The 26,331-nt window shown below is 33.9% G+C and overlaps 6 protein-coding genes and 1 non-coding gene across 7 annotated transcripts; 5 read left to right on the plus strand and 2 right to left on the minus strand.

The window, feature by feature from the left end:
• Nucleotides 1-480: 480 nt before the first annotated feature.
• On the minus strand, nucleotides 481-2,428 carry F54B11.5 (RING-type domain-containing protein). Its single transcript, NM_077875.4, has 5 exons — nucleotides 2,339-2,428; nucleotides 1,888-2,005; nucleotides 1,681-1,838; nucleotides 1,498-1,546; nucleotides 481-1,120 (listed from the first exon to the last, which is right to left on the minus strand). Exons 1-5 carry the CDS (start codon nucleotides 2,425-2,427, stop codon nucleotides 929-931), a joined length of 606 nt encoding a protein of 201 aa, NP_510276.1. The 5' UTR covers nucleotide 2,428; the 3' UTR covers nucleotides 481-928.
• Nucleotides 2,429-3,590: 1,162 nt separating this feature from the next.
• On the plus strand, nucleotides 3,591-3,700 carry mir-392. Its single transcript, NR_002423.2, has one exon. It is a non-coding gene; the product is annotated as a pre-microRNA mir-392 (primary transcript).
• Nucleotides 3,701-4,808: 1,108 nt separating this feature from the next.
• On the plus strand, nucleotides 4,809-6,047 carry bra-1 (MYND-type domain-containing protein). The gene is made up of 4 exons (NM_077876.6): nucleotides 4,809-4,899; nucleotides 4,989-5,105; nucleotides 5,153-5,359; nucleotides 5,593-6,047. The coding sequence occupies exons 1-4, from the start codon at nucleotides 4,831-4,833 to the stop codon at nucleotides 5,749-5,751; spliced, it is 552 nt and encodes a 183-aa protein (NP_510277.1). The 5' UTR covers nucleotides 4,809-4,830; the 3' UTR covers nucleotides 5,752-6,047.
• Nucleotides 6,048-6,795: 748 nt separating this feature from the next.
• Nucleotides 6,796-7,894, plus strand: F54B11.7 (CCHC-type domain-containing protein; the record flags this gene model as incomplete). Its single annotated transcript, NM_077877.2, has 4 exons — nucleotides 6,796-7,087; nucleotides 7,136-7,470; nucleotides 7,519-7,815; nucleotides 7,865-7,894. The coding sequence occupies 3 exons, from the start codon at nucleotides 6,796-6,798 to the stop codon at nucleotides 7,753-7,755; spliced, it is 864 nt and encodes a 287-aa protein (NP_510278.1). The 3' UTR covers nucleotides 7,756-7,815; nucleotides 7,865-7,894.
• Nucleotides 7,895-8,582: 688 nt separating this feature from the next.
• Nucleotides 8,583-10,286, minus strand: F54B11.8 (Yippee domain-containing protein). The gene is made up of 4 exons (NM_001373558.4): nucleotides 10,203-10,286; nucleotides 10,038-10,139; nucleotides 9,539-9,642; nucleotides 8,583-9,490 (listed from the first exon to the last, which is right to left on the minus strand). Exons 1-4 carry the CDS (start codon nucleotides 10,276-10,278, stop codon nucleotides 9,347-9,349), a joined length of 426 nt encoding a protein of 141 aa, NP_001359569.1. The 5' UTR covers nucleotides 10,279-10,286; the 3' UTR covers nucleotides 8,583-9,346.
• Nucleotides 10,287-11,926: 1,640 nt separating this feature from the next.
• On the plus strand, nucleotides 11,927-14,888 carry F54B11.9 (CUB domain-containing protein). Its single transcript, NM_077879.4, has 6 exons — nucleotides 11,927-12,014; nucleotides 13,257-13,334; nucleotides 13,607-13,684; nucleotides 13,733-13,952; nucleotides 13,997-14,067; nucleotides 14,402-14,888. Exons 1-6 carry the CDS (start codon nucleotides 12,009-12,011, stop codon nucleotides 14,600-14,602), a joined length of 654 nt encoding a protein of 217 aa, NP_510280.2. The 5' UTR covers nucleotides 11,927-12,008; the 3' UTR covers nucleotides 14,603-14,888.
• A 10,345-nt stretch (nucleotides 14,889-25,233) lies between these two features.
• On the plus strand, nucleotides 25,234-26,280 carry nlp-53 (Neuropeptide-Like Protein). The gene is made up of 3 exons (NM_001392875.2): nucleotides 25,234-25,338; nucleotides 25,657-25,727; nucleotides 25,779-26,280. Exons 1-3 carry the CDS (start codon nucleotides 25,242-25,244, stop codon nucleotides 25,836-25,838), a joined length of 228 nt encoding a protein of 75 aa, NP_001379027.1. The 5' UTR covers nucleotides 25,234-25,241; the 3' UTR covers nucleotides 25,839-26,280.
• Nucleotides 26,281-26,331: the final 51 nt, after the last annotated feature.

Raw genomic sequence — 26,331 nt, forward strand, 5'->3', positions numbered from 1 at the left:
GAAATATGAATACTTCAATAAACATAATTGTATATTTGAACGAAGAATGTAATAATTTTTTTTTTTTTAGTTTTTCCATTATGCTTGCACGGTGTTAAAAAATTTAAAAAATCTACATATAAATTTTCCATATTCAGGTTAACATTCCGATTTTCCAAAAAAAAACGCATTCGGTTTCTTTTTTTTGCAAACCATTCAAAAAAACATTATCAAAATGGATTTAGTGGAAAAAGTTGAAACAGAAATGTTGCTGATGAGTATGTTCAGTTTCTTTTTTTAACAATTGAATTGCTATTTTTAAGGCAGTTTTGAGCAAACTTTTCAATGTTTTAAATTTAAATAAGTTTAAGTTTCAAAAAATAAACCAGCTTTTGTAAATCTAAGAATACACGGCAAGCATTTTCAGTACCCAATTCAATGTTGTCCAAGAATTTCAAATAACAAAATAGGATTCATGCAGTACTGATTATTGAAATAATTAAAAAGGTTGAACGTGCTTTATTCAGATATTTACATGGTAACAAAGTATACATCATTTGAATACAAAAAAAATGAGTTGAAACATTTGGAATTTGGACCTGAGAAGTGCGGCAGTGCAAAAATAATTTCTACCATTAGTGCCCAGAAATTACCAAACACCAGTTAAAAAACTAATTTGCACTGCCCCCACTAAAAAAATATTCGACTGTGAGCTACTCACAAGAAACCGCTAGGCGCACATCGAAACCGAGAAAGAAGGAAAAAAAATGGCTAAGGCTGAGAATGAACAATGAACCGTTAATGGAGTTATGGTAAGTTTTGAACTTATAAATGGAATAAATAAAAATAACGTTTTCCAAGAAACAACGAATGAGAAATGTGAGAAAAATCAGACAGGAAAAGTGAGCGGAGGCGAGAGAGATTTGGAGCTAGTTGAATATAGTTTAGATCAAGTTTCACGGGCGATTTCCTTCAAATACTCGTTCACTTCAGCCTGGTCTGGAGCATCTGGCACCTCCCAAGATGATTCGATGGGGTTTCTGATCTTTGTCTTGCAAATCGGGCATGAGAAATCGTGGCGGTATTCCATTTCGTTGGCGATGCATCGGATGCAAAAGGCGTGGAGGCACGGGAGAAGCAACTGAAAAATAAATAAAATATCTTTATTTTTATTTTTCAATACTCCGTATCTACTATTTACAGTTTTTTATTCAAATATGTTCTTTATGAGAACTGGAACTTTGGAAATATTCCTTGAGCTCAAATGAGTTTACCGATATGAATCCACAGATAAAAATTTGCGGAAAAATGCCTTAAAATTATCCAAAGTAAACAAGTTTGGGATTTCATAATTGTTCATTTCGAAATCTTGATCGATATTTTCTCAAACTCATGTTAATGAACCAGTAGAAGAAAAGTTTTTAAATATGAGGAGCACTACCAAGGTTTTAGATTCCAAAATACAAAATGTACGGACCCACTAATGAATTAATTTTGAATACGAAATTGAAAACTTACATCGTTGATGTTTTCCATACAAATCACGCAGTTACCCTCGACATCCGATCTGCAAAAAAAAGTTGAAGTGACCTGTGAAAAATTTTAAGGTTAAAATTTACTAACGAAACAGTCTTAATTAAAATACATTTTCTTTCCAAATATAACGATATCAGTGTATACTTTTTTCTTCGTGTAACTTACGTTTGAGTCAAAATGAATTGACTAGTCGACATGGGATCCACGCTTCTTTTACGGCTTTCCTTGTTGGTGATCATCAGCTTATGTAGATCATATGTGGAGAGAAACTCGCGAAACGTCAGCTCCTTGTAGTTTAACACTTGCTTCGACATTTGATTAACCTGAAAATTTATTTTTTCAATGTTCGATTTGTACAATGAAACTACTCACCTTGCAGCAGAGAATTTTAATCTCTGACTTCCAGTTTTCATATCCTTCACGCTGATAGTCAATGTTCCGGAGAGCGAAGGCCAAGTACTCCTCGTTTTCGACAAGAAGACTGCGATAACTGAACGAATAAAATGTTAGTTAAGGTCGTGACGCCATATTTCGTAATGTTTGGGAAACTTCCGAGGAATCCGATCTTTGGTGCAGGGTTCATAAGCAAACACTTCAAAAAATGTTGCGAAAAGATTGTTTCACACTTTATGTCCAAATTATTTTTCGAACACCGCTAAGGAAAGCCTTTTTATTTATAAATTTTTAATTGTTGCTGTATAAAAAAAATAGTGGTATTTTCAAAAAGATTAAGGAAATTAAAACATTTGGAAATTATATTTGATTTTTCAAATTATGAATTATAAATATTGCAACCAAATTTGACTCTAACAAAAAAACATACTTTCGGTTCATTTCCTTAATATCGGCCAAAAATTCATCCCATGTGCATGACTGAAATCGTGGATGTCGTTTTGATTGATTAGTACCCATCCTGAAAAATATTTTATAATTTAATCTATTAATTTACAAGAAAAACGTATGTTTATGCGGAATTAGTCATGCAAAACACATGACATCAGGAAAATGGTTCAAATAAACTGCGAGCAGGGTGGAAGAGCGGAGTAACGTAGTGCGAGAAATTGAGTGAAACGAGAGACACAGAGAAACATAAGAAAACGTATCGCATGAGTCCCTTGCACTCGTGAACAGTGAGCAAATTAATTGTATGCAAAAAAGGCAAGCACACAAAGTGCAGGAAATATTCTGGAAATTAAACGTATAAAGACATTTTTCTAACAAAACAAAAAGTTTAGTATTTTATGAATTATCTAACAATGTAAGTCATTCTATAAACGTTGTCATCATACATCATACCACTTTTGAACTATCTGTTTTATCCAGCTTGTAAAAATCAGGCACCTCTATTTGAAATTTTTTCGTACACAAAAAACTGTTTTTAATAAATGATTACATAGGCACATTACGCGTCTTATCATATGGTTGTTAACCTGTTCAGCAGATAGAAAAATTGATAACAACGGAAATGAGTCATGTAAAATCGATCCGGCCTAACATAATTAGCCGAGCTCGGAAAGTTCCGCAAATCTACTTTTTTGAAATTTGCCGAGCCCGGCAAACGGCAAATTTGCAGCACACCTACTCAGATAAAGATGAAGCCGATTAGGATACATCAAGCAGATCAGTGCAGAAAAAACTGATTGTCCCAACCGACTTGAGTATCTTCGGAAGTCAATTATAGTCTAGTTAACTTAGTTAACTTAGTTAATTGTCTAGTCAACTGCAATCCACAGTCGAAAAAATGCTCACATAAAAAAGACATAAAAAATTATCACATTTTCCTAGTTTGTTAAGCACGGCAAATATTAAAAAACGATATTTGCCGAATTTTCCGAGCTCTGAACTGTAGAACTGAACTGTACATTATCACCCATTACTACCCTTCGTTTTGTTTCATAGGATCCAACAAATTTGGGCGTCAAGAAAAGAGAACGAATTGCAAAAAAACTGCAGCGCCAATATTTTATGGTTCTCATCTTTGCGATATTTTTATGTGCACCGCCGCCCTCATCTATTGCCGCGTTGGAAGGAAAATATACGATATTCAATGCTTACTTCAAAATTTATTCTGGATATTTTTGAAAATCTCGCAGACGTGTTCAGTCAGCATTCGTGGTTGAGGATATCGAACACAAAAAAAGATATCATCGATCACGTGTGATGACAGATTTTCTGCGACTAACAGGTTTGCTTAATAAAAGTTACTAAAACGCTGAAACTTCTGGAAATCATTTTAATACTGTTTTCTTAAGATATCTTTGCAAAACTGGAAAAATACCAGAAGATAATCAAAGTCAGTCAACCCTCTCTGTACATTTCTGTCACATTCCTTCTGTTTTTCTATTTGGTGCGTAAAAAACGAATATTGTTTTAAAAAACAATATTTATCCCTAAAAATTTCCAACAAGAATTTCCACATATTTCTCTTGATATTCAATTTTTCAAAATTTTCGGCTAGCTGGGCTCTAATTTCCGTTAGTCACAAAATCTCATTTCCCGTTTTGCGAAGCCCTTCAAGCTTCAATAATACACCATTTCAGCCTACGAGAATCATAAAAATTTTATGATTAACTACGACGTAACCAAGGGTATCTGAGCTTTTGGGGCAATCTTTTGAGATTTCAGTTTTGTTTCCAAAATGTAATAAAACATTTTCCCAGTTTAAGTTTTTTGTTAAAATTTTAATTTTTTCCTGTGTCGCACAGCAACAAGGCTTATAATTATAAGAAAAATTTCTAAGAATACGTTTTCAAAAAACTCATTTTTTCTTGATTTTCTTTTTCAAATATTCATTCTCAAATTTTCCATATCCACCCGGAAATTTATTTAAGTGCGTCAAACACAAATTCAAATTCTTCCTTTGTTTTGTAAATCAAAAAGTCAGATACGTCACAACGCATTCTGTTCAAAAAATGTAGTCTGTGAGCAGGTGACCAGAACCTTCCATCTCTCAATAATCTCTTCTTTATCCTTTCATTAGACTGCGCAACGCCCTCCGGCTCATGACCACATATCGACTCGCCTCATGGGCTCATTATCTGCCATTTCCTTTCTCTCTGCTCTCTCTTTTGCTTTACCTCTCCGCTATCTCTCTACGGTCGTCATTTGAATATTACCTCGAGACAGCAGACGGCCGTCTGCTCAGACTGGTGTAAACCAAGAGTGCCGTAATTCCGGAGCATCGTTGTATCTGCGTGGAGTTGAGGGGTTTTAAACGCTTTTGTTATTTTCTTTTTTATATCGGTGCTGACGAGAGTTTTTATTTTTGATTAGTTGATTTAATTTTTTTCCAGAGAAACACAGTTATTTACAGAAATGTCGGAAGAAGCTGAAGCTGGACCATCGCCAAAAGTTAATGGGGAAAATGGAAACGGAACAAATACGGTAAGAGCTTTTTTTTTTGAAAAATATAACAGAACAACTTTCACTAAAATTTTTCACCGGGAAAAAATTAAAAAAAATCATCTTTACAGTTCGACGACTTGTACGTGGATGACAAAATGCGTCGAATGATTGTCGACCTTCAGCGTCAATGGCTCACGGATTATCACGATAGCCGCGAGAAATCTCTCGTTGCTCTAACTGAAAAAGTAAGTCAACCACCCCAAAGTTTTAATTTTAGAAATCTATATTTTAGCTCCATCAAGAATTCATGGAAGATCAGGAGCGAGTCCGTCGCGATTTGTTGGTTCAGTTCAAGATAGAGCTCGACCAGACAAAGGAAGAGCTGGAGAAGAAGCACGCGGAGAATCTCAAGGAGGAGATTGAAAAGCTGTCGGAAAAACACCAAAGGGAACTTGCTGTCGCTAAGAAGAAGCAGTGGTGCTGGCAATGCAACAGCGAGGTGAGATTTTATGATTTTATGATTTTTTGATTTAGACGGGTTCTCTATTTAAAAGATGTAGAGTGTTGCCAGATATTTCAAAATCTCTAACATCAGTCTGAGTCGTGATACCAATGTTCATAGTACTATATCTTATTTGTAAGCTAATTTTCTTTCGAGCATGAAAATAATTCTTTTGCGCTCCAGTGCTGTATTAATAACGCTAGACCTGAAACATCATGATCATATTTCAGGCAATCTATCATTGCTGCTGGAACACTGCTTATTGCAGCGTTGAATGCCAACAAGGACACTGGCAGATTCATCGCAAGTTCTGCCGCAGAAAGAAGAGCAACGGTGGAGCCCCAGGACCAGTTCAGCCAATTGCTGAGCCTACTCAAAGTCAACAATGATTGAAACTTAAATAATATGCTATCTGCGAGCCGGAGGCCCTTTGAAAAGTAACAAAGCTTGTGTCAGGTTTTCGAAGTTTATCTCATCACACATCCCGTTTTCTGTGTTACTACTGTATATCTTCTCTCCAATAACATGCAATATTTTTCTATAATCCCATGACAACAACAATTTTAAGATCTTCTATATAAATCCTGTTAATTAGGAATTTGGATCAATTTCGGAGAGATCTCAAACTTGTGTTAATTCCTTCGAGAAATAATCAAGAAATTATGTGAATAAAGTTTATTTTGATACACATGTCCTTTTGGATACTGTAAATGTGAAAGATGACAAAATGAAAATGTTCCTAGACACTTATGGGGATCAAACGTGTTTTCACATCCGATGTGTATTGTATAAATGTAAACAATTAACGAAGATATGAATTGACATAATGAATTGAGAGTTATTCAACCTCTGCAATTAAAATGAATATAAACTTCTCTGAAAAACTATTTCAGAAAGCACCCAAAAATTCAAATTAGAAGGAGTGCTATGAAATTTACACGGATTGTACAACAAATATACTTTGTTTGAGTTTCAACAACGAAACGAATAGAAATTGCGATTTGTGAATAAATGAACATCGTTTGAGTATGTTTAACAACTTGCGATGCGATAATAATAGTAAATCTTGCTCAATAATGTGTAAGTGCTTTACTATTCATCAGACCGATTCCTAAATAAGGTTTGTCGATTTTTCAGAATTTTTCCGTAAAGTAAATCTAAATTAATTTTGAATTACCGATAATTAGGCTTTTTTCAGAATTTTGTCGCATTATTTTCGCTTTTCAACTCTTCTTGACGGAAAAAAATCGCAATTATTTTTACACTCGCCCTCTTGATTCGAAGCGTTTTTTGTTTGAAAAATTCTTTCTTTTCCTATCTCCGCAAGATGAAAAAAAAAATTACCTTAACCTATCTTGTCGTAGTACGACTAAAACTTGTAAAATTGTAGAACGCAAGTTCTGTTCATAACTAAAATAATTAATTACAGGAAAATGCATCCAAAGGAAACTGCCGATCAGGCGCCAGCCGACAGTGCCAATATACAGCAACAGCACACCGACACCAACATGCCAGCGGTGGAGCCAATGCCGGAGAGACAACGCCCATCGGATGTAGTTGGAGATGAAATCATCGTCTCTACTAATGATGACAGCGACGTCACAGAACCGGCCAAGAAAAAACACAATAGTGTCAGTCCAACAACTCCACCCGCCAAGCCGAAGGAACCAGCTCCAAAAACTTCATTGAGCAAGAGCGATAGCGGTTCGGCAGACGAGTTGAAATGTTAGTAATTAAAGTTAAATTATCTCACATTAAAAACGCTAATTCTAGATTCGAATCTGCTGGTCGAAATCGCCAACATCAACCATTCAGTTAAACAGCTTCTAACTGATATGGATACGGTGAAAGAAGATGTCAACAACACCAAGAACGCTGTCTCCAAGATTGAAACAACAGCACTCAATGCTGAAAAGCTTGATGAAGTGTACGGGATGATACACGAGATGCGTGGAATCCTCTACGTCATTGCTACGAAGGTGGATGAAATCCATCGAGCGAATGGAATTTCCACCATCAACGCCAACGTCGCCACACAAGGTGTAGCCGCAGCAGCTCCACTTAACGTCACTCCACCATCATCAGCAGCGGTCAAGCAGGTCACAAAGGTAACAGTGTAAAAGTTGATAAACGAAACTAGAAAGTTACAATTTCAGTTTTGCCACTTGTGCAAGAGAAACAACCATGCCACTGAAAACTGCCTCAAGTTTTCTTGGTTCCTACCTCGCAGAGAGCAAGCCTTTAAACGTAGGATGTGCATCAGATGTATGGAAACCGGAGTACGCAACACAGCGAATGTGCACGTCAACTGCAGCATGGCTCACGTGGAGTGCCCTTATTGCGCTGCTCTTTACAATGATCAGAAAGCGAAGTGTCACAACATCACGTTCTGATCTACCAAGTACAAAGAGCCACAATACAAGCCACGAGCCAACAAACGCCCGTCGGACAAGGTGAGGATGAATAATTTTTAACGTAATACCAAAAACCAACAACTTACAGCGTGAAGAAGCTGGAAGCCCAAACTATGTTCCTCTTGTAAAACGCAACTAGGCTGTTCACAGCAATCACAACCACAGCAACCACAGCAATCGTTAATTGTTTAACTTATGTACATTAATTCATTTTTCCCGTGTTCCACTGTTTTTAGGCATCCGACAGGGCCTCCACACATCTCACTTTTTTAATTCAAACTGAAAAATGTTTTTTGATATTCTTTATTTTTCTTCTTATTTCTCCTCATTTCATCTCATTTTTCTTATTTCTTATAGCCCTTTACTATTATAATGGCTTTTGTCTTATCTACGCTTCTCAATTTTCATTATTCTTACTTATACTATATTTACCACATATGAGTTGTCCAGTATGAGCTCGATCGTTAATAAATACTTTTATATATTTTTGCGGAAATTCAAAAGACATTTTTTTAATTTCTGAAAAATTTAAAAAAAAAAGTATATTTATTTATTTAGAAAATTCTGGATTTTTAAATGGTAAAGTTTGGTATATTGAGACTGTTTTTTAATTTTTTTTAGGCTGTAAAAAGAAAAATGGGCAACGCGCGCGGACACTCGTTTTGCACTTACTATTAAAAAGAGACGGGGTAAAAAAAAATCAAAAAGAAACAGGTACAAGCTAGACGGGAAAAAGTTCAAACGTCAATGATGTAAAAATTTTAGACATCTTGTTATGTTTAGTTATGTTTCAGACATGTTGAAAAAAAAAGTTTTATTTTTCAAATTTAAATAATTTGAAGTGATTTGTCCATTTGTGCAAACAATAATTTTGAAAATCAAAAATAACATAAAAATTATTAAAAAACATGTTCTTGATGCAGCAATTTTTAATTTTAATTTCAAAAAAGTGTTCGAAAGATACTCACAACAAAGTGTGTCTTCCAAAAAGTCTTTATATAAAGATGGCTGAACGTCCGAAAACTGATGAACCTATTTGAAAATCAGTAAAACTAGCCAGAGAACGGCTTAAAACGGCTCAAAAAACGGCTCAAAACATTCAAAATTTGCACTCTCAGCGAGGAGTCACTTATCATTGATTGTAGACAAAAATAAACAAGAAATATACTCCAGTTCGCGTTCCCCACGGTTCCTTCTTTGTTTATTTTTTCTTACATTCTCTTTCTCAAATATCACATTCAGATAATCTCAGAACAAAAATGTTTAATACAATGATAGTATGAAGAAAATTAGAAGTTTTTAAATATTAAATCAAATCCGATGTTTAGTCAAAACTTCAACCAAATACATCAAAAGCGCATAAAAATGAAGCAACAAAACAAAGTTTATTCAAAATACAAAACAAGACAACTTAACAATATTTTTACTGCAGACACTATTAGCGATCTTGTTTGAAATTTTGAAAAGCTCGATTAGAAATTGTAAACTTTTCAAACGAAACCTCACAAAAAAGCAAACTGAGATTATAATAAAAACTGGAATCAATCAACAGAGCGGTTACCAAATTCTTCTAACGACGGGGAAGTTTGATGCCGGTTTGATACTCGACAGGGATCAAATGTGTCATCACCGAAGTACCTTTGAGCAAGTACATTGCAGCGGTTTGAGTGCAGTCGAGATTGATGTATCCCTCGGAATCCTTTGAGATTTTATACTGGAAGTTGTTGCTTGGTAGGCATCATCAAACGATTTCGAAGCTTACCATCGAACTCAAGAGCTGGGTGAAGCGCTTTTTGACTCCTTCCTCACAATCAACACATTGGAGTGTGGCCGGATGAGAGTAGACGGTCATGCGACTGTCGTAACCTGAAAAATAGCGTTTCGTTCAACTTTTTTAGTTTATACAACTTTGACAGACTGTAGAAATAGTAGCAACGCTGTAGCAGGTATTTAAAACCCAAAATAAAAAAAATCGAAAACTTTGTCTACAAAATTTAGAATAGACAATTCAATATTTTCATTGTTTTTGCCCATTAACTGACGTAATATAATTAATTTCTTCAGGCTTAGAATAATTTTTTCTCAAAGAAAATAATTCGCATAATTTCATCTAAAAAACAGATAAAACAGCACTTATGATACCGACGATATATTTTCAGAAAAATCGTTGCTTGGTTGTCATACTTCATTTATCTACGTGTTACTATGGTATTCTTTCCATAAGAGAAGTGGTCCAAAAGAGAAAAGAGAAGAAGTCTTACGAATGTTTCCCGTTGCTCGAGCTCTGGCCGCTGCGTTCAGGATGGCGATCTTGAAAGAATCGAAATTTTTCCAACAGCATACACAGTTAGAGATGAACGGTGCTGAAAAAATTCTGCTAGAATCCTATTTCGACCCCTGCAATGCGCCTTTCCAAAGTAACTTACCTGGGTTGACGGGATAATCAGTTGGTTGAGCTTGTTCTCGTTGTCCAGTGTTTGGAGGGTTTGAACACGACGCCATTGCTGAAAAGACATATGATGATTGTAGGATAAGAAAACCAAAAAATATGGGCACGCGCGAAGTGGATGGTTGCTATTAGAGCGCGGTTGGCGAACACGTGAGAGATAACAGTTACTGATGAGGACAGAGAGTGACGACAGGAAAGGGCGCTGGGCAGATTGGGAGAGGTGAACACGAGTTCTCAAACTTATGCTTCGTGTTGTGGGGAAAATTGAGGAGAGAGGGAAGGTGACGGTTGACAAATGCGACAATACGAAAGTGGCAAATGGTCATGTCGAATAAGACTGCGGAAAATTATATTGAAGGTATCCTTGCACTCAACGTCGCCACGTAGCCACGTATCTTAGCAACGTTTCAATGCAAAATTATAGAGTAGAATATACTTCACATTGCACTTAAATGTTCTTGAATCGTCTCTCAATCTCATCGACATAATTTGAGAGCTTTGCTGCAAATACCATGTGACAGCAAATAAAAACTTTCGACTACGTGCTGAATCAAAAAAAAAGTCTGATATACAAATCACAACTCGATTTTCCAAAATACAAAATTATTCAACTAAAAAGCCTAAACCTCATAGACCAAGCAGGTGTTGGTTTGACGATGTGATTTTTGAATCTCTGACAATGCATTTGATTGTTGAAATGTTCGGTCTTTTTCATCCAGACATTTTTGTTCGATTTTTGCAAAAGTTTAGTTTTTCATTGGAACAAAGTCAGCTGAAAAAGAATTGAAAAAAAAAATGATGTAGTGTGTAAAGGATTATACAATGCATAAATGGGTTTGGAATTAAATCATCGGTACTTGTGAATTAAAACCCCTAATTTTTAAAATAAATTAAACTTCTTTATTTATTCATTTTAATAAAACGTGATGTCCATTTTTTTTGGTTAACATTTAATTGAACAGACTTTCGAGTTTTACATATTTACATATTTGTTGAAACATCGGGATATGGTTTTTCTCTTCAATACTCTTTTTCATAGTTTTTCAATTTCATTGCTCAACTTATCTTTTCTTTGCCGAAATGCTCAGCTCCTCAAGATGTCAGTTTTCGTGCCTCCTAGTTCACTTTTTTTGTGTACAAAAATATCGCAAGTCGCCATCTTCTCATGTTCCAACCGCCTGTGCTCTATCCATTCTTCTCTCTCAATCATCATCGTTTCACTTTACAATCATGAACCCCTGACGCAAACAAGTAGGCGGTATGTCCGATTCTCCGGCACCGACCCCCGAGAGTTTCAAACCCGCCTCTTTCGACTTCAGTGTGTGGCCCACCGGAGAAATCAGTTCATTCTGTTGAGACCTCAGCGAAGTTGATGGCGCCGCTGTGGCACGGGAAGAAAGCCTCAAAAACATTACAACTTTCTTTGAGTCCTCATAAATTTGCGTTCTGTTTCGAACTTGCGTACCCTCATTGTGCAGGAAAATCGAAATTTTCGTGTGTTCCGGAGAGGTTTTTGCAAACGAGAAGAAGGAAAAAAAAAGAAAAAGTTTGGCTATTACACTAAACAATAGAAAAACGCAACATTATCTATGAGTATCAATTCTCTGACGTTAGTAAAAGTGATTTGCAAAACTTGAGTTTGCTCAGTCATTTTCAAAAGTTTTTCCTTTTGTTTCAAATTTTCGCGTTTAGTAAAACTTGGTTTCAGATGTATTTGATACTAATAATTTTCCCTCTGGTGTTACCTTATGTGGCTTCAAAGCAAACGCTCGTCACAGAAGAAATGGAGGTTAGTTCTACGAAATGCCAGAAAATAAAGTTTTTTTTTTTAATCTAAGGCGCTGTTAGATTGGAAATGATGATAAAAATTTAGTTGTGGGCAGCAGGGCTGTGCTGGCCCAGCCAGCCGACAGTGTTGTTTTGGCGATTTTTTTGGCGCCAGCCAGCAACACAGCCCTGGTGGGCAGGTTGTTGTGAAATAACACGCAATTAACAAGATATTAACAAATAACAATTATTTCAATGCTACACACTTTTGGAAATCCTGTTAAATGGAATAAATCTACTAATAACTACTAGGGCTTCCATCTTGGCCCCGATTCGTCGCCTTCGCCGGCCGGTGAGGCGCCTCAAACAGCCTCACGCCGCCACTAACTCCTCAACGTATCCGCAAGTACAGTGCGGCGCGGAACCCAGAATGTGCCGGCCGCTTCTAAATAACCAACTTTCGAAGCACGTTCAGCAACATAGCGTTGCAAAACTACGATGTGCAGCCGTTAATCCACACTACGAAGATCGGCGAAGGCCGGCGTTAGGCGCCGACGCCGCGCCGCTCTCACATGGAAACCCTAATGACTACTAAAACTAATAATGGTAGCTAATTTGTGAAACGAAAACCTAATCAAAAACATTGTCTACATTTTACAAAACAGTATTGTGTGGGGAGTTTTAAATGTTTATTGCGATATTAACTATAATAACGAAACCGATTTGACAAAACTTTGTGAACAGTGACAAAAATAAGCTTGAAAACATAAACACACAATTTTTCAGCATGAGAAAGCATTTTGTGTCAGTTTATTTTCAATATCTCATTTTGACAACATCAATTAAAGAGAATCTGAAACTTGAAAAGCGATTCAATCAAGATACAAAACATCACGCATTTACATTAATTACCAATAGTACTTGAAACATAAGCATGCTATGAAAATTGAAAGACCATTTTTTAAACCAACAAAAAAATTCAAAAAAGTTTTGAACAGTTTTTCAAAAATATTTGGTTATTTTTGCATTATTGGAGGCGCTTTTGACAGTTTCTTTGCTGAAGCTACCCCACTTTTAACAATTAAACTATTAATCCCTTTCCCATTCCTTCGGTAAAATATTTGCTTAAAGCTTTCAGAACGTTATTTCATCTTTCGATTTTTTGGTAAAAAGTACTTTATTGTAAGTCATGAAACTTGTGAAATGGTTGAAAAAAATGTTTAACGAGTTAACATTAATAAATACCTGTCTCATTTCATTTCAGAACCTCTGCACTCCACAAAAAACATGTTTTGCATCGCCGAAAAATTGCATTATTGAAAACTGCCACATTATCATTTCAGTAGGTCATTTAAAACATGGGTTAAAAACTGTAGAGATACATATTGCTATGTTGTTCCAGTTGGCTATATTTGCAAAAATGAAAAGTGCGCCAGAAGCTATGAAGATGAGATATCTAGAATATTTTTTCAGATTTTTCAAATGGTCTTTTGGAATTTCGAAAAATTGAATGAGCAACAATATTTTTAGAGAGTAATTTTTGCAAAATAATTTTTGCTCCAAAAGTTATACGCCACATGTGTATGTTGTTCGGCACAATTATCTCATTTTCAGATATCCGAAAACACAACAGAGCTCTATACTTATAATCTTGACTTCACTGAGATTGTATCAATATATACCTATGAAAATGTAAGATCATAAAAATAAAACATAAAAACGACATATATACATTATTAGAATCGACGACAAGATAACATGGTGCTCTGCTTTGGAGGTCTGGCAAAATGTTTTTTGGGGCGAGAAGAAAAACGGGAGTCATACAGAATAGAGAGAAAACAGATAACGGAATTGAATACCATACGTGGAATATATGGTCAGTATCTCTACAAGTTTCCGAGAATTTTGTTTGAAACCGGCCAAAACTTTACCTACGCGTACAGAACATCTGATCCTGGAGGTAAGTGAAGTAATTTAGGTTTGAATTAAAAAGTTTATTTTTAGATGAAATCTCACGAAAGTGGTTCGTGAAGTTACATCACTTCCCCGGCTCCAAAGAACATTCTGAGTTTCGAGTGAGTTGATAAAGTGCTAACCAATCAAAAAATGCTCATTTAATACGTTCAAAAATAACACTAAAAACACATTTTCATAGCAAAACTTCATAGAAAATACGCTAACTAAACCAATAACAATTCAAAATTTAGAAAAAAAAACCAACTTGTAGCAGAAATCTCAGATAAAAAACAAACCGTGTAGCGTAGTTAGTGAAACATTTTTCAAATCAGTAATTTTATTGTTCTGTTAAAAAACGTTTGTCTCTTCGTGATCCATAACTTATTTTTTCTGTTTCCCAATTTTTTAGAAATAAACTCAACATGGAAACTCTTGTTTAAAATTTTCTTCCAGCTGAACCTCGATGATATCGATTCCAAAACTATCAGCGAGTTGTACGAGACTTATGGAAACATGTCTCCTCCCGATGAATACGAAACCGATATACCAGTAGACCCTATTCCCCGCAACAAAAAAGGTTTTGTCAACACTATCAGCATCCATGACTTGCTTCGCGATCGCTTTGTCTCAAATACAAGCGCGCCAATTTTCTGATTGACATGAAAGCACTACACACGATTCACGAAAAAAATTTAGTTCAAATTACGTCGATGATCTATGAAAGCAGACCTCAATATTCAGTTTACCATTTATTCTTTGTTCACATCAAATTTTTTTGTTTTCATTATTTGAATATTTCATGTCATTTTAATTTAATTTAATGGATCGTTTTTTTTGAAAGTAAATGTTAAAAGTTTTCGTAGAAATACATATTTTAATACTTATTGTTATTTTTCTGGTACCATGGTTGGACACGAATAAAAAAGTCGGACTTTTGAAAGAAACCTTCGCGTTAAAAAAACTTAAAAACTAAAAATAGTTAAAATCAATTTTAATATGCTTTTTTTGAAAAAAAATGAAACTTTGACTAAGCTGTATATTGAACATTCTCTGTTTAGCGGGAACTTTTTCGAATCTGAATTTCAATTTCGTGTGCGAATATTCCATGCCACTTTTTTCAGGTTTCGAATTAAAAAGCTATGTTGAACTGGTATAACTTGTTAAAATATTTAAGAGGTATTTTTGTTTAAAAGCGCATAGTTCTTGCGAAATCATTACTTGGTTTTCAAGCAGTTGTTGAGCAACAATTCGAATTAAAAATTGATTTCTGAAAAGCAGCCGTGATAAACAATAATGCATACCATTTGATAATAAAAATTGAAAACTATGTATACCAGTCTAAAAACATTAAGCGATTGAAAAATCTTTTTTTTTAGCCAGTGTTTCTGCGTTTCTCTACAACTACAATGTAACGTTTTGGAAACATTTTTCAACTCAAGAAACAACGATAACAGTAATCACTCACTCTCATAGATGTCCAACCGCCATAGTGAACATTTTCTTTTCAGTTTTAATTTTTGCCCAAACAGCGTTAGTAGGACTTTTTTTACTACAGTTGTGAATAAATCATAGTAAGTATTATTGTTTTTAACAATGGTTATTGAATATAAATATGCCTACGACTTCGAGACGTTTGAAGTTTGTTACTAGAACATATCAAACACACTCATTTCTGTTTCAAACACCCTTTTCTTTGAAAATCTGTCATCCCCACTCGCAACACCTCCGCCACAAAAAACTCCCGTTTTATCCGGCTAAAAATTTATCCGGCGTCACGTTCAATCTTATACCTTATTTGCCTTGTTTATGTTCGACTAGAAATGATTAAACTTCATCAATGAGCTTTTCTTACAATGATTCAAAAATCATAGATTGTATGGTTCCTGCTCGAACATTAATATGCAATTGGAAAAAAAACAAGTGAAAATGAGTTGCAAAATAAAGTTTGGATGACGTGCAAATTTGTGGATTTTATTTTTCAAGCTTACATCGACACTCATTCCGTGTTTGATGTTCTGGAAATGGTCTGAAAATTTGATTTCTTTAATTGTGTTCTAATTATTATACTACTAAAGCGTTAATAAAAATATGTAGTGATTTAAAGTTCACGACTAACTTTTTCATCAAGTTATAGGAAAATTCATACTGTTATTAAATTAACCGAATTTTTTCCCATGTCAGTATATTTATCATTTAAAATATTATCACAGCTTATCCTTTTTCCCATTTTTGCTCCTATTATTGCGAAGATCCTTCTACTTGCATGTCATTCAATCCATCATTTGTGCATTGTGCAACGCTTGCTTGCATGTCAAACAGAGGTCTTCTGGGAACTCTACAATTACAGTTTATCATCCTTTCTTGTTTTCTTCCATTTCTTCGCTGTCGTTTTGCTTCCTGCTTGACATTTTTGTTAGAGAATTTGGAAAATGACAATTTCAATATCCTTGACATTTGGAATTGAATCGGCTTTTCAAAATTTATTCAGAATATTGTTTCCCTTCGTTTTTCTCAAAAAATTAATCGAAAAGCTCCTTGGCTATCGTAAAGATCCAATTTTACAGAAACGATGGCAAGAAAAGGATGTTTCTGTGACACCAAAAGATTTAATTTGGCTTTCCTATTCTCCGCCCGTCTTCACCTTCTGATTCAATTTTTTTCCTCCTCCTCGGTTTCCTCATTTTGTATCCGATCCTCTTCTTAGAAGCGAGCTTTTTTGTACTTCTTGTTCATCGCCTCTCTTCACTTTTATAACTTCTCGGAAAAAAATTTCAATCAAGTATGCAAGAGTTGTTCTGAATTATAATTAAATTGCACCAACATCACCCTCAACTTATTAATATCTAAGTTAGAACTTGGTAATAATTAATTTATAAGTTACAAACAAAATTCGCAAAAATTCAGTACATCCAAGTTGTGTTTTGTTGTTTATTTTACTAATCAACTAAAATATAAAAATAGTGCCTCTTATCCACGTTTTTATACAGACAAAACATTATCTATAAGGCCGATATGAATTAAATCTAGAAAATTAAATAAAAACAAGTTATCTGGCAAATGCTGTGATTATTATTATTATTATTTACTGCTGTGTAATTATTTTTTGCCATTTATTTTTAGACCGTGCATGATTTAAAAATACTCTACCAATATTACGTCAACTATTTTTAGTTTAGAAATGTAAATTAACTTTTGATTTTATAGCACCTTTTAGATACATGAAAATGTGATAAATTATCTAATTTTTGCAACTTATTGTTCAAAAAAGTACAGAGGATTGTTTCAACAAGTAGCACGTTTTTTTATTTACCTAACTTCCAATTATAATAATTGAGAATAAAAAAAACTTGAAATATTTTTGGTGGAAATTGCAAAAAAATCACTGAAAGTAGCTAATTTTTAACTTCTGTAAAAATGGCTTTACACAGAAATTTAATTTTTACTTACATATTTTGCACGCTCCTTTAAATTTCCTTCTTCAGTTTTGAACAGTTTTCTTTGTTTTAAGAACTAACTACCTAAAATTATATTTGAAAAAAAAAACAAGAATTTATGCTATAATTGATTTTTCTGTGACTTCTTCATTCACGATACCCCTTTTTGTAAAATGGTTGTCAATTTATTTTCTCTGATAAGTTGTATAGCATGCTGTTTGTGTAGTTAGAAGTTGAGATAGAAGTATAGTGAAAAAATAGATGCCATTTTTTCAGAATTTATTAAGTTGTAATAAGATTTTCGAAAAGTTTAATAACTACAATTTTAGTATTAGATAAAATTATTTAAGATATGTATCTCAATTTTTACAAAATTAAAGAACATAACATCTTCTATACTTCTATGCTTCAATTTCTCACGAAGAACAAATTTTCGATTTTTTTTCATTTTCAAAATCAAGTTTCTACAATGCAATGCAAAACAACAAATAACTTAGACTTCCAAGCTTACTAAAGCATTTTTGCTATTGTTGTAGAGTTTCCACCTACGTAACACTTTATAATGGCCCACGTTGCGTCGCACCCCCACAACGCGAACAAAACAATGAAAATTTCCTTGCCATTCTTGACCAGAAATCAGCTTCTTCTCACCTTGATGCCGTCATTTCCCATTTAGGTATTCCAAGTGGTTACATTGTTCCGGAAGTACACACCGCACCGGATGTGCACCACCGTCTTATTCTCCCAAAAGACGGAAAGATGGTCGAAAAAAAAAATTAGAAAGCAACACCTCCCGTCTTGTCACTTGCTCGTTTTAGTCCCAACTTGACTTTGGCGTTTCATTGAATGTTTGAAAAACAAATGTGACCGGAAATGTCTACTCGATTGCTTGTTGAATAAGAAATGTGACGTAGAAGGTGGCAAGTAGTGAGGGAGGAGGGAATGCCGAGGTAAAAATAGCATTCTTGTTACTATTTTCGGTGGTTGGCACATCATTTTGTTGGATATTTTAGAGATATGGGGCAAAGGCAATAAGTGAAAAAAGAACTAAACACGGCACCCAGATAGATAACTCAACTTTATTATCTTCCTACGCATAGTGTCCTTCCTTGAGCAAGGGTGGGTAGATGTTGTTTGTTTTATGTCACACTTTCTTAGGCTAGAGTTCATGTTCCTGTTTTCGATGTGTGACTTTTCAACAGGACACTTTTTGTTGCTTGCCTTTTTCATTCCAATATTCTTGGAGTTTTTCTGAGAACCTGTTAACTTATATCAGAATTGATAGTATAAACAATTTTTATCCGTATTTTATAGTTTTGTAAAAAACTTCAAAAATTGTATTAAGATCGAACATGTTTTAACAAAACCAATCGCTTAAATATTGCACAGTTGAATAAATTTTCAATCGTTTTCAGTTTTGATTAAACATCGAAATTTATAAACTATATTGGATTTATTTGGATGTTTTGTGCAAAAATATGTTGCACCGTTTATTGTTTTTTGCAGCTCTATTTTACAATTTTTCAGGCAAAAACCTTCGTAAATATTAATAAAACTTTCAGAAAATATCGAAACTACGATATCAATTTTTTTTAATCACAAACTTTTTCTACTGGTTTCTAATGTTTCTTTAAATTTTTGTAAACTGAGATTCATTCTTCCACGCAGTTGTTATTAGTTTTAAAATTCTTGGAATTTCAATTCAAATGTTTTATGTATTTCAGATTACACTAAGCGTTTTAAATTTTCGGCTACTGCTTAATTGAAAAAAGTAATACTAGAATTACTTCTCAATATCACTTCAGACGGAAAAAGTTCATTTTGAAAATGTTAATTCCTAATATTAAACTGCACGATTCTAGAAACATCTGACTAGATCTGCTGAATCCGCAAAAAATTTCGAAATATTTGCAGTGTTAACTTAGCCTTCATTGTGCCAAAGTTCAAATTTCTCAAAGAACGTCGGACATTTGATACATTTGAGTGTGCAAAAGGCAGGTGCAGATTTGACATTTTAAGATAATAGAAAAATTACAACTTTTGACGCAAGCTTGCAATTGCAATACCCTGTGGTTTTATTCCATAAATTATTATTCAAATTATGATATCATTTTTAGCAATTTAAATCAATCTAATTTCAGGATAAGAAAATCCGTCATTCATTTCTTATGTGAGAAGTGATCCTATAAATAATTCATATCAGTAGTCGTTTCCTTATCAGTAATAAGGAAAGTGAGGGCGGTGGCGAATGAACATGCACATATGATTGAAATATGTACAAATGAAATGTGTATTTTACGTATATAGAAACCACGCGTTTGACTATTGAGATTTCGGCAATCTGTATTGTTTTATTACTAATTGGTTTATTGAAAAATTGTATCAGAGAGGCATTTCTCAAATCCTGGCATTTGATGTTTCCGTGGGTTTTTGCTGGCTGAATTAGACTGAAAACCGATAAATGATGTCATTATTCATGGAATTTCTGTATAAAATTCCAATGTCGCCTTCTACAATTGTCTAGTCGCAACGTTTGTCTTCTCGTCTTCTTTTTTGTAGAAGGCAGACAAATCGCAAAGATGACGAAGCGTCTAACCTGATTATTTGAGAGCAAAAGAAATTGTAGATCCCTTTATGACATGCACCCCACACATCTCAAACCCTTGATTCTCTGGGAATGTTTTGAAGCATTGCCTTATTTTTTGAAATTTATTTTCATCTGGAAAAATAGTTTTAATCAATGTAAACTTGTTTTTAATTTGTAAAGTTTTGTGAAGAAAAAATTCAAAATTTTTTTGCTTCAAACTTTCGCCAGTCAAAGTGATATCGTGTATCATGATATTCCATGAAAGATTTGTTTTGAAATTTCAAGAAAATTGATTTTTGAAAAGTCTTAGTGAGGGAAATATTATTCGTTAGTGAGGGAAATATTATTCAATTTTGATATTAAAAAACTATGTTTTTCTCGTTTTACAAAATTGGATTAAGTACAGCTTTCGTAAAATTCCTAAACGAAACAAAAATTGAACTAAATTCATGCTTCAGTGTGCAGTTATTTTAAAAACTTCTTTCAGACAAATTCTTGATTTTTCTAAAATTTTTAAAATTGGTGTCTTGAATTTTTAAAAAATATCAGTGACTATGAGCAAAAAACAGAAAAACTCGAAAATCCTGTGATTGCAAATTTCCTTGTGATAGCGTGAAATCACCTATTTTATATGTTCTAAAAAATTATCTGAAAAACAATGGAAAAATCTCAAACCTGAGGATTAATGGAAGCATTTCTGTACAAAGATTAGTACTTCTACTGATTACAAAACTCTACACTTGTTACTTTATCCATGGAACTTTCTCATTTTTGATTTTCACCCACCTTGTCTTGTTTTCGAATAATTCAAACCTTTAGCAGACATTCCCAATTCACTTCCACCCTCGCAGTGAATTACGCATCACCGCGTTTCTCCTTTATTTTTCCACCCAAAAATTATTCCAGCTCCACCTCACCTGGGTTAAATAAATATGAAAATTTTCTAGCAGAAAAAAATATTTGAAAAAAAAACACTATTTTCATCTGCCGCAAAACGTGATTGACACTTTATTTATAGAGTTGGTACGTAGAAAATATTAATTTAGAACTAAACCAGGTGAAGATTTTTTTTAGAAGTTTTAACAAAAAATATGTTTCAGACTTGTCAAGTCAGAGAAGTTAGTCATATTAAACATTTTGGAGACTAGTTTTCGATTTGTATCTGACGTTTTCAGATGGCGCTATAAAAACCATTAAATTTCAGTGATTTATGTATAGGCAAACATATTTAATTTTTAATTCTTATTTTCTAGACAAAACGTCATTTTCGAATTCGCGAACGTTTTTTTCAAATCTTGATAACTAATTGAAAACATTTACGGAAATAGAAAAGAAGATTGAAAATTAGAATTTTCAATGTTTAGTGGTTGTTAGAATAATTCTGTGAAGTCGAAACATTTTTTAAACATCATATATTTAATATTCCAACCTATTACAACAAAAACAAATAATGGAAAAAGTATCGCATTTCAAAGATCTTCTGACATTTTCAGACAAATAACACGCTGTTCTTTCGATTAAATCCTTTGCTCCTCGTTATTCAATTAGTCAATTCAAACGTCAATTACTAAATTGGCAAGTCCCATCACCAATCCCATGAGCATTTCGACACACTCTTCTTATTTTCTTAAGTTCGAAGAAATTCAAAAATGAGAAAATTGGGGTCTAGACAACGTATTAGACGTCGAGTCCAAACAGTTGTGTAATTGAGCCAGTTTTATTGTCGATCACTTGTCCTCCTCTCTCGGAACTTTTAAATTAAATAGTGGCGGATTAGATAGAGGGAGTACGAGCAAAAGATGACTCTTCTTCTTCTCCACCCTTCTGGATAGATGTCAGAAGACTTTAGTAGCGTTGACACGTCACTCGTACCTTTTCAGGCTCGATTTCTTCACAATTTCTTCAAAACCTCCACATTTCCATATAATTCATTCTCAAATGTGCTACGCTTGAATGATTTTTAACAGAAGGCTCTCTGAGCCCACTTGCCTTGTTTCATAAATGCTTTTGACCTTTTAAAAATTATTTTGTTTATTCATGTTCATATTTTTACTACTAATCTTTATTTTTTAAGTCTTTTAAAAATTTTTCTCAAGTGAAACAACGTAACGCATTTTTGTAAAGCTGCCACAAGTTTTTTAACAAACGCTTGACGCAGTGATCATCAATTTCGCTACAAAATTGATGCATCCTAAAGCAGTTGAAGAACAAAATGAAGTGTTGAAGTGTTGTTGGAACATAGAGTTAACCATCTGCGTGGGAAGCATCTGTTTTTGCTTTTGTGATGAGACTTGCTTTGGAAAAAAATACTTCAACATTTCAGTTTTCACATGCTCATTCATTTTTAACAAATAACTTTTTTCAAATATTAAAATTAGTTCGAGCATATCCATTAAAAAATAATATTCAGTACGTTTTGAAAAAAAAATTTAAATTGAATTTTCGACAATTAATGTTTCATTAGGATCATTAATCAGTTCTGTTATTTCACAAGTTACAAGTAATTTTTATTCTTATTTTTTAAAATTTTTCTTAAATCACAAAAAGTTCTACTCTAAATTTTATCGAAAAACCGTTCCAAATAATTTTTCAAGAGGTCTGCTCCATTGTAATATCCATTTCAATTAGAAGATTTGAATCCAAACATTTAATTTAATTTAAATTTTAGTTCCTCCAGTTGAAATTTGAAAATATTTCTAGTTTTGATCTAGAACATTTCGAATATCACGTCAATTCAACTTAACTAACTAAAGTACATTAGGGCTAGAACTGTTTAATATTTCAATAACGTATTTATCTAATTTGAACGATAAATCAATTAATTGCTCTTATTTTGCATGACAATTTATATATTCTCTGAACGTTTTTCCGAGTTATCTAATTTGTGTCATGAACCGCTCTTGTTCTGAAAACCATTACAACCACCTGCTCGCTGCTGTTCTTCACTGTTATTTTTCACCTTACCCAATAGAAAAACCTGAAAATGAGAGTCGTGTTATTCTCCGAAAACTCACCGGCTAATGGAGGTCCTTGAAGGCGGTGGCAAATTATTTTGATTTATGCAAATCCAAGCTTCCTTTCTCATCATTACCATCATCAATTCTTTCGTTGTCTCAACTTGTACATTTCAAGTGTTTTCTATTCGAATCGTTCTTAGACAAATTTAAAGCATCATTGCTGTGAAGAAAACAAAAAATGAAAAAAAAAACTCTTCATTTATTCTAATGTGTAAATGGGAATGTTGAAGAATCAAGAAAAACACATACACCTTTGAGATTCATTATCCCGAACTTTTTCAATGACGTGACTTCAAGTTTTATTTGTTTTTCATTCTTTGTTATTCTTAATCTTTCATTTTCCAATCATCATCGCCCTCTCAAAAAATATGTCACTTTCGAATTTTTGCTTTGAATTTTGAATTCGAAGATCAAGAGTGCACCCACTTCCGATTGCATTATAAAAAGGATTTCAACACCCTCAGTCGGAAGGAAATGCAAAAGTTTCTCGGTTCTTGTTAGCAAATTAACATAAATTCAAGGATGACTAGACGCGAGGTGCAGGCGACTTGTTTTCTTGAAATTCATTTTAGCAATCCTGTGAAAAATGTTTCTTGATCCGTTGAGGATTTCAAAAGTTTTCAGAGTGTTCCAGAGAAACTTTTTTAACGTTTTGTCTAGATTTATCGGATTTATTTAGATAATTGAAGCGCGGATAACATTTAGAAGAGGTAATTTCGTTATTCGTTTTTTGTGCGGTTGAAAAAAGCGGATTAAAATTTTTGAAGAAAGTGACAAAGTTAGAAATTTGAGCTATTAATTTGCTCTTTTTTAATTTTAAATCCCCGAAAAAAAAATTTTGGAAAATGTCATTAAAAATTTCGTTGATTTGGTTACATTTTGACTCTATAAAAACAAAAAGTAAAAACCATTTTCTTCAAAATTATCAGGTAAGTGAAAACCATCTTTTATAAAAATAGCGAACCCTTCAAAATTTCTAGAAAAATGCTTATGTGAAGATTTGAATTAAAGAAAAAAGTTTTTTTTTTAAGTTCGAATGTATTTTAAACTCGTAGCAATCAAAAAGTGATCTTACATATTTTATACAATCGCTGAAACTAAAATTGCTATTGGATGTTCATAAACTCCACAGTATTCATGTTTTCTTGTTGATAATTTTCAAATCAGTAAGTTCGCTTCAGAACTTTCGTTCTTCGAAAAAAAAAAAATTGAAGATAACATATCTAGAAAAGAAGAACTATGTTACTTACCGTGTGGCATTATCAAAAGATGACTTTCCTTCAGTTTCCCAATTTTTTCTATTCTTTTTTAACGAATCCACTTTCTCAAAAATTTTCCTGCTCATTCTATGCGCTTCAAGTAGTTGTGAAATTTTTTTTATCGAAAAACACATGTAAGGCCATTACGGAGAAGGTTTTTGCAAATGAATACCGTAGAATTAAGTGCAAATTAGGGGTAGTTTGAAGAACAAGTTATTTGACTTTTGCGCTTATGTTCCCTCTACTTGAAGGGCATTTGACACTCCGAATTTAATAAAAATCAAAAATATATATATACCAAAAAATTTACACCATACTTTTTTATCTGAACTTCGTTGATCCGAATAGTACACCATTCAAAAATGTGAGATCTTCATGGTAAAAGATTAAAAATTAGAAATACACTTCCTACACCCTCACCAATAATAATTCCCAACATTATCTGAGAGACTCATTTCAAGTTGCTGCTACTGATATGATAGCATAAATGTTTTCTGGTCATTGATAGTGAGATCAGAGTCTTTTCACGGCCCGACGCATTCATCTTTTTCACTTTTGAGCTTACGTAAGATGGAGAACATCACCTGTCATTTATTTGAGTAGCGAGTGCAATATTCCGTTTTTTTTTCTTTTTTCCACATCTCCACCCTCATCCACCCCTATTTTGCTAACTTCCTACGCATAAATGAACTCTTTTTTTTTGGCGAGAAATTGTCTTTTTGAATGACGTTGTCAAGACATGTCTTCTAAAGGCGCTTCTGCACACAAAATCCTATTTTTTTCCTTGACCGAGCCGATTAGGCGGGATCTGGAAGCTGTGAGTCGGAGGGGTGATTGTAGATTAGAACTGGGACCAGTCTAGAACATAGACCAAGAATAAGCCCAAATCAAATTCTTCTCACATTTGCCTCGTTGTTCTTCTTTTTTGCTCGTTCGAGCAGAATGTTCCGACGCCGATTCCAGAGATTATTCACACTTTCTTTTGCAGGGTAGAGTATGAGCAGTTGGTTGCGAACCCTTTTCGTTTTCTTCATCGTGCTCGTCGTCTCGACTTCGGCACTACCGTCAGATTATGTGCGGTTCCTGATTCAATGTAAGTTTGAGGCTAATTTTATGTTTAAAATTGTGAAGTTTCATATAGAAATCTTAATTTAGCAGGTGGTTTTTTAACCTTAGCCGTTCTTTTTTATAAAAGTTCACGAAAAACTAAAAATCAAATTATGTGTCGTAGGGGGATTTTGTTGGAAAAGTTCGAAATTTTTAAGATCATACATGATAACGCTTTTTAACTAAAAATTTCAAATAATCAGAGACAATACATTTCACAAATCGGATACTTGAGTGCCAGTTTGACAGTTCAAAAAGTGATGCAAACCCATGAAAAACAAATTAATTTCTTCGTATTTTACAGCAGCCAGAAATCACGAAAATTCTTATTACCCACAGGAAGAGGCTGGGTTTATGAGAGTCAATCGGAATCAGGTATAGTTTCAACAATTCAACAAAAAAAGTTCCTCATTTAATAAATTTCAGGGTGCTGGATCAGTGAGTCTCGATTCGCTGGCTTCTCTTCCAATGCTGCGGTACGGATAATCAGAACATGGGCTCATCTTTGATTATTACATCCTTACATCCAATAATTTCATTTTATTCAACGATCTCCTATCTTTTTGCATTTTTTTTTGTTTCTACGTCATCGTCGATCCCTACTTGTTCATCATTCCTCATCGAACAACAAGCCATTCCAAATTCACCCCATTCTCCACTACACCGATTCTCAAGAAGAAACCAATCGCCCCATTCTGTCGTTGTTTCCAATCACTTTTTCATTCCACCCCGCACCCGCACCCACCAAGCTCCTCACCCTTTTAAACTTATTTTCACCCTCAAAAACTTGTTATCCTTCCGTGCAAGATGTGTTTCATGTGCAAAACAATGTGCCAATCATCATCATCATCAGATCTCTCATCAGTCCCTCCCATGTTGTACATCTTTTAGATAGCGGAACTCTCATAAAGTTTTGAAAGTTGACAAACAATAATTTGCGAGTTGTTTCTGTTTTCATCTTGTCTCTTTATTGGTCGTT

Source organism: Caenorhabditis elegans, chromosome X, assembly GCF_000002985.6.
Source record: "Caenorhabditis elegans chromosome X".
Taxonomy (NCBI): Eukaryota; Metazoa; Nematoda; class Chromadorea; order Rhabditida; family Rhabditidae; genus Caenorhabditis; species Caenorhabditis elegans.

Coding starts and splice junctions, on each gene's coding strand:
- F54B11.8 (NM_001373558.4), bottom strand. CDS start 10,278: ATGGCGTCGTGTTCAAACCCTCCAAACACTGGACAACGAGAACAAGCT. Junction 10,140..10,202: donor TGATTATCCCGTCAACCCAG/GTAAGTTACTTT, acceptor GAATTTTTTCAG/CACCGTTCATCTCTAACTGT. Junction 9,643..10,037: donor TCGAGCAACGGGAAACATTC/GTAAGACTTCTT, acceptor GCTATTTTTCAG/GTTACGACAGTCGCATGACC.
- F54B11.9 (NM_077879.4), top strand. Junction 13,953..13,996: donor CAGAACATCTGATCCTGGAG/GTAAGTGAAGTA, acceptor GTTTATTTTTAG/ATGAAATCTCACGAAAGTGG. Junction 14,068..14,401: donor AAGAACATTCTGAGTTTCGA/GTGAGTTGATAA, acceptor ATTTTCTTCCAG/CTGAACCTCGATGATATCGA.
- F54B11.5 (NM_077875.4), bottom strand. CDS start 2,427: ATGGGTACTAATCAATCAAAACGACATCCACGATTTCAGTCATGCACA. Junction 1,839..1,887: donor TTAAAATTCTCTGCTGCAAG/GTGAGTAGTTTC, acceptor ATAAATTTTCAG/GTTAATCAAATGTCGAAGCA. Junction 1,121..1,497: donor GTATGGAAAACATCAACGAT/GTAAGTTTTCAA, acceptor TTTATTTTTCAG/TTGCTTCTCCCGTGCCTCCA.
- nlp-53 (NM_001392875.2), top strand. CDS start 25,242: ATGAGCAGTTGGTTGCGAACCCTTTTCGTTTTCTTCATCGTGCTCGTC. Junction 25,339..25,656: donor TGTGCGGTTCCTGATTCAAT/GTAAGTTTGAGG, acceptor CGTATTTTACAG/CAGCCAGAAATCACGAAAAT. Junction 25,728..25,778: donor TGAGAGTCAATCGGAATCAG/GTATAGTTTCAA, acceptor AATAAATTTCAG/GGTGCTGGATCAGTGAGTCT.
- bra-1 (NM_077876.6), top strand. CDS start 4,831: ATGTCGGAAGAAGCTGAAGCTGGACCATCGCCAAAAGTTAATGGGGAA. Junction 4,900..4,988: donor ATGGAAACGGAACAAATACG/GTAAGAGCTTTT, acceptor TCATCTTTACAG/TTCGACGACTTGTACGTGGA. Junction 5,106..5,152: donor TCGTTGCTCTAACTGAAAAA/GTAAGTCAACCA, acceptor TCTATATTTTAG/CTCCATCAAGAATTCATGGA.